The 5,136-nt window shown below is 27.2% G+C and overlaps 1 protein-coding gene across 1 annotated transcript in view; it reads left to right on the forward strand.

Moving 5' to 3' along the window:
- The window catches only part of LOC105617884, a 7,607-nt gene extending 2,480 nt beyond the window's left edge, over positions 1-5,127 (forward strand). The window contains exons 2-3 of the mRNA XM_012199427.1: positions 3,419-3,511; positions 4,823-5,127. Of these exons, the coding sequence (XP_012054817.1) occupies positions 3,419-3,511; positions 4,823-5,127 (398 nt within the window). The remainder of the gene's footprint in view (positions 1-3,418; positions 3,512-4,822) is intronic.
- The last annotated feature ends 9 nt before the right edge of the window (positions 5,128-5,136 follow it).

A 5,136-nucleotide genomic window follows, 5' to 3' on the forward strand; every position in this document is an offset into this window, starting at 1 on the left:
AGAGAGAGAGAGAGAGAATGTGTGCGACTATGTTTGATTGCATATGAACGGAAAAGATAATAGAAAATGATTACGCACGATGTGTAATCTTACCATTTTCATTTACATTTTCAACTGAACATCTCGAGCATATCTGCCTTTCTCTTTTCGTCGTAAACGGAAGAAATATAAACAATGAGCATATCTTATGATTACATGACGGAAACCCATTGTCTTGATTACACCTGTACTCTCCATTATGAGACTGCCAATCATCAATCACGCGAACTTTTCCGCGACATTTTCAAAATTTGATCAAAACTACACATTTGACTTTTGTGAATTGAAATTTACTTACTAAAATATTTCAAAACGCTACACAGGTCGATTTTTTGCATTACTAAATATAAAAATATTTTATAAATTTTAATCATTCGTTTAATATATATGCAAATATATATATATATTTTATAAGTTTAACATAGCAATTTATATGATAACTTTTTATATAACACTATACTTAAATACTATATTATTTTACTATTCTGCATTGTTATATTATTCTGTTCGTAAAATCTCAAACTAAATTAATAATCGTATAAGCAATTCTCGAAAATGCAGTGCATGATATATAAATACTTACTTATAATTATTGTGAACAAATTATTTTAATTTTTAAATGATAATATTTTAATAATGTATAATAATAAATAGCAATTTAAATAAATAAAAAAGTTCTAATAATTATTAAAAATGATAATAGAATAAATGGCAATAAAAATTTCTAATAATAATTTTAATAATAACTTTTAATAATGAATATTAAAAATGTACATTTATCTTGTTTTTTATTAAAATTAACATTAGTAAAAAATGGTAAAATAAAATAAGTATTTATTTTTACATATGAATAAAGCAAAAATTTTTTATCGTCATTTATTTACAATTAACTTACTAGAGCATTCAGAATTTAAAAAATCTCAAATCAATATCTTTTCATAAATATAAAAATATTGTATAGAACACATAAATATGAACACATAAATTGCAATATGATCTTGATATTAAAAGCAGAAGGCAATAATGAAGCTTACTACAAAATTTACAAAGAATTTAATAATATCGTTTTGCGAATTTTTCCGTATCAATTGCAATCATTTTGTTTTCTTATGATCATAATTAGTACTCATTATAAAGAGATCCGTTTCTTATTTAATATTTCTTTTAACAATAATAATAGTCAATCCAGCAAAATTATCTATGTGTGCAAAACGACACTGGTCATGGTGGTCTTTGCCGATATAATGTCTCGGATCATGGCGTAACGTTTCTCAACGGTATAGCGAAGGTTATGTCAGAGATTGCGTAATTTGCGGTGTCGAGGATCGACGGTAATCGTCTAGAGAAAGTACCGGTAAAGTCGATGTTATAACGATGTACACAAAGCACCACCGATTCTTCATTCCGTATACATTACAAGATGACATTTTTCGAAATACATGTTGGATTAGTAAATTAAACTTTCGAAACAAAGATGCAAAAGCTATCATATCTTCTTTTTATCATTTCGTGACGAGAGACGAGGAAGAAACTGAAGCTTTAAAAAATGTTTGACATCTAACTTCTCATGTAGAACAAGTCAAGTAAAACAAGTCATCATAATATAAAAATGGTGGCAAATAACTCTGAAATGAATACGTCTCTTTTTAATTAATCATAATCCATTTTAAGTCATCATAACTTGTTCTGCTTAAATTTCTTCTTTATAAATTTTTTTCCATTACGCTTAAATATTTGAAAATAATGGCTTGAGTGAATGTTAACTTATCTGCGAGCTTTTGTTATACATTTTTTTTGTTATACATTTATGATGAATCTTGATCCAGTAGCAGTTTTAATTCAATATCTTCAGTCTTCTGAGGCTCCAAAGCGTGATTCATTGTCGAGCTTGACATCACTACTTTTGAATTTTGAATTTACCAATATTAGCATATGCTATCGGCCATAATGCTCTTTTTCCGTGTCCTACAAATCGAATTTCTTGCTTCGGTAGCAATAAGCATTAGAACCCGTAGTATATTTTTTCTTCTTTGTTTTTTTATTTTACTCACGTTCGTTCTCGGTCGAGTCAATCGGTGTCTCGAGTGAAAGCGGCAACGTAAGCCATGCCAGTGATGCGTCAAGTGGTCCAGATTCTTATGCGGAACGTAATAATAATACAAAAAATACATTAAACATCTCTGTTTTTTGACATAGATTTTAATAACAAAGTTACCATTACAAATGTTACCATTACATTAAAACATTGTCTTGGTCTTTACATTATTATTTTTTGTTCTTTCTTGCTATTTCAGTCTCGTAGTTAATTAATGATTAGCATTATGAAATTCTGAAACTAATGATTTAAAAACTAAGAAGATTTTGCAGAGCGATTCATTGAAAAATGAAGGAGAGGATTATTGTTTTATATCGAATAATTTCTACTAGACAAGTACATCATTCTACTACAATACTATGGTAAAAAAAAAAATAAGAAGACCTCAATGGAATTGCTCGAGTTAATGGCAAATATTTTCTAAGTAATAATTTATTGAAACTATCATAGCGTTAATATCGGTTTTTGTTCATTGGATGATAACAAAAATAGTAATATTAGTCAAACTTCTATAATGTATTGAATCTGTATGCAAAAATCTTAATGACTTCTTTAAAGAAACAAATGATCAACCTAGATTAACATTTATGTGCATCATTAAGACATAATTAATTAATGAGATGATTAAATACAATAGAAATTATAAATATTACAATTATAAATATAATAGAAAAGAAATGAATATTAAGTAAATCGTTATTAAATATTAAAATAAATAAAAAATAACTTTGAATCACTTTATAAACTAAAATTTTTTTAAATACCCATATAATATGTATATAAATTTTAAATTATTCAATATTTTTGTACACTATTAATATTTTATGTATACTTTATTATAATTATTATATAACATTTATTATATAACATTTAGAGATAAAAGTAATAATTATAAATAATATGATTTTAGAAAGTTTCACTTTCGATGCAAAAATTACTCATTTTTTTCATGTTCTAGAAGCACTCATCATAGCAGTTCCATGAAATCAAGAATGTTCCAGAGATGTGAAATTATATTTTTTCAGATCATAAAACATAAAATACACAAAAATCATTAATTTAAGTAAGATATTTTAGTATCCGCGTATTTAAATCCGGAAAGTACATTATTTGTACACTTAAGGAGATTAATGGGAACTATCAGATACGTGCATTGCCTATAAAGATTAGCGTTACTCAATCTCGTGATGCATGTTACTATTATTAGCATGCCTATTATTAATTACATAATTTTCATTACATAATATTTGATTGACCTATAGTTAGGTTTTCTTTTTTCCTCAGCCGAATATATACTACCATGCAACAGGAAAGACCCAAAGATCGATACATGCTTTCTTAACATGCTTGCCCACATCCATCCGTATTTGGTGAAAGGTGAGTAAAACGGCAATTTATCAAATAGCGGAATACATGACAGAAAACATAAACTACATAATCGCATCACTTCAACAGTATTACCGTATCTTTGGTTGACGTCAATTTGTTTTACAATATAATTAAAAATTTTAATAAAAAAAAATAGTACACATCAAAGGATTAAAAGAACATGTAAATTTTAGGCGTTATATCAATTTTTTGCTTGAAAATAAGTTTAATTTCATTTATCATAAAATTGTATTTCTTTATTAATATTTTGTTTAAAATTACAAGCATACGATTTGTCACTTCTATTTATAGCTGAGCAGTCAATTTAGATTTGCCTTGTAATATTTGCTTAAATAGTAGTTCGATAAAAATAACATCGATCAATAAAAAATATCAATTACTATTAAAATATCACTTTTGCAATTTGGACACATTCCCGTGTCAGACCTAAAATATGAAATTATATAACATGAAAATTTACATATGTATGAGTTCGACATTGATGTAGTAATAATGTGTCAAGTGTACAGTAAATCGTACGTGTGTAAGTCTGGTTTAAGAATGAAATGAATAATCCTTTCAAAATTCAGCCGTTTATTCAGCAACTCCTTAAATTATTGTCTATAAATATATTTTATACGTCACAATTATTTAACCATGATTATAAAATTATATTACATAAAATTATAAATAAATTTATCGTATGTATCTGCATCACAACTCTGTTTAGCAATATAGAAAATTCATGCATTAATTAGAATATGTAATAGTTACTAAATCACTATGTATGATCTTTCAGTAGATACGTGTATATGTGATTGTAAAAATTTCAAATGTTCGATTTATAATTCAAAATCTCTCTCTCAAGATTAAGTCTACTAATTTTAATTAAACTAGTTTTAATCGAAAATTCGATATTACAAATACACTATATAGACTTTTCATTACAAAATTTACTGAGAAGTTTGAATCGAAAGTATGACTGACATATGCGGAAAGACCGGTTTCATTAAGTATCTAAAAATTTAGTTAGATCTATAGAAAATAATCTTATTAGACCATCAAAATAATTATATACGACGCTCAAACTGGTTACTAGAATATCAAAACATTGTGCAGCATTATTTATTATGTTTAAGCATCTTACATAATTATCTTGATAGTGGAATAAAATTCATCCTATAATCAAATATATCCTATGAAAATCCGTGCATTTCCGTTTTCATTGTGATTGTGAGTTAATCGAAAATGGATTTAGTTATTCTCAATGATTGTGAGCTAATCAGAAATGGATGGTTTCTAATTGGATTTTTTTAATAGGTATCCCGGAATTGGATGTGCCTCCTATAGAGCCACTGGTAATTCCCGAACTAAAAATGGAAAATGGTCAAGGTCCAGTGCGTGTTAGGGCGATTTTCACTAACATCACCACAATAGGACCAGGAAACTACAGTGTCAACAAAGTACGAGTGAACATATCATCATATAGATTCGATATGCATCTTTCGTTGCCGAAGATTGATATTCATGGTAGCTATGATATAAACGGAAACGTACTTCTCTTCCCCATTCAAAGTCACGGCGATTTTTGGGCATTATTCGGTAAGAATTCTCATAAGGTATAACAAAACATT

The sequence above is a fragment of the Atta cephalotes genome, assembly GCF_000143395.1.
Source record: "Atta cephalotes unplaced genomic scaffold scaffold00014, whole genome shotgun sequence".
Lineage (NCBI taxonomy): Eukaryota > Metazoa > Arthropoda > Insecta > Hymenoptera > Formicidae > Atta > Atta cephalotes.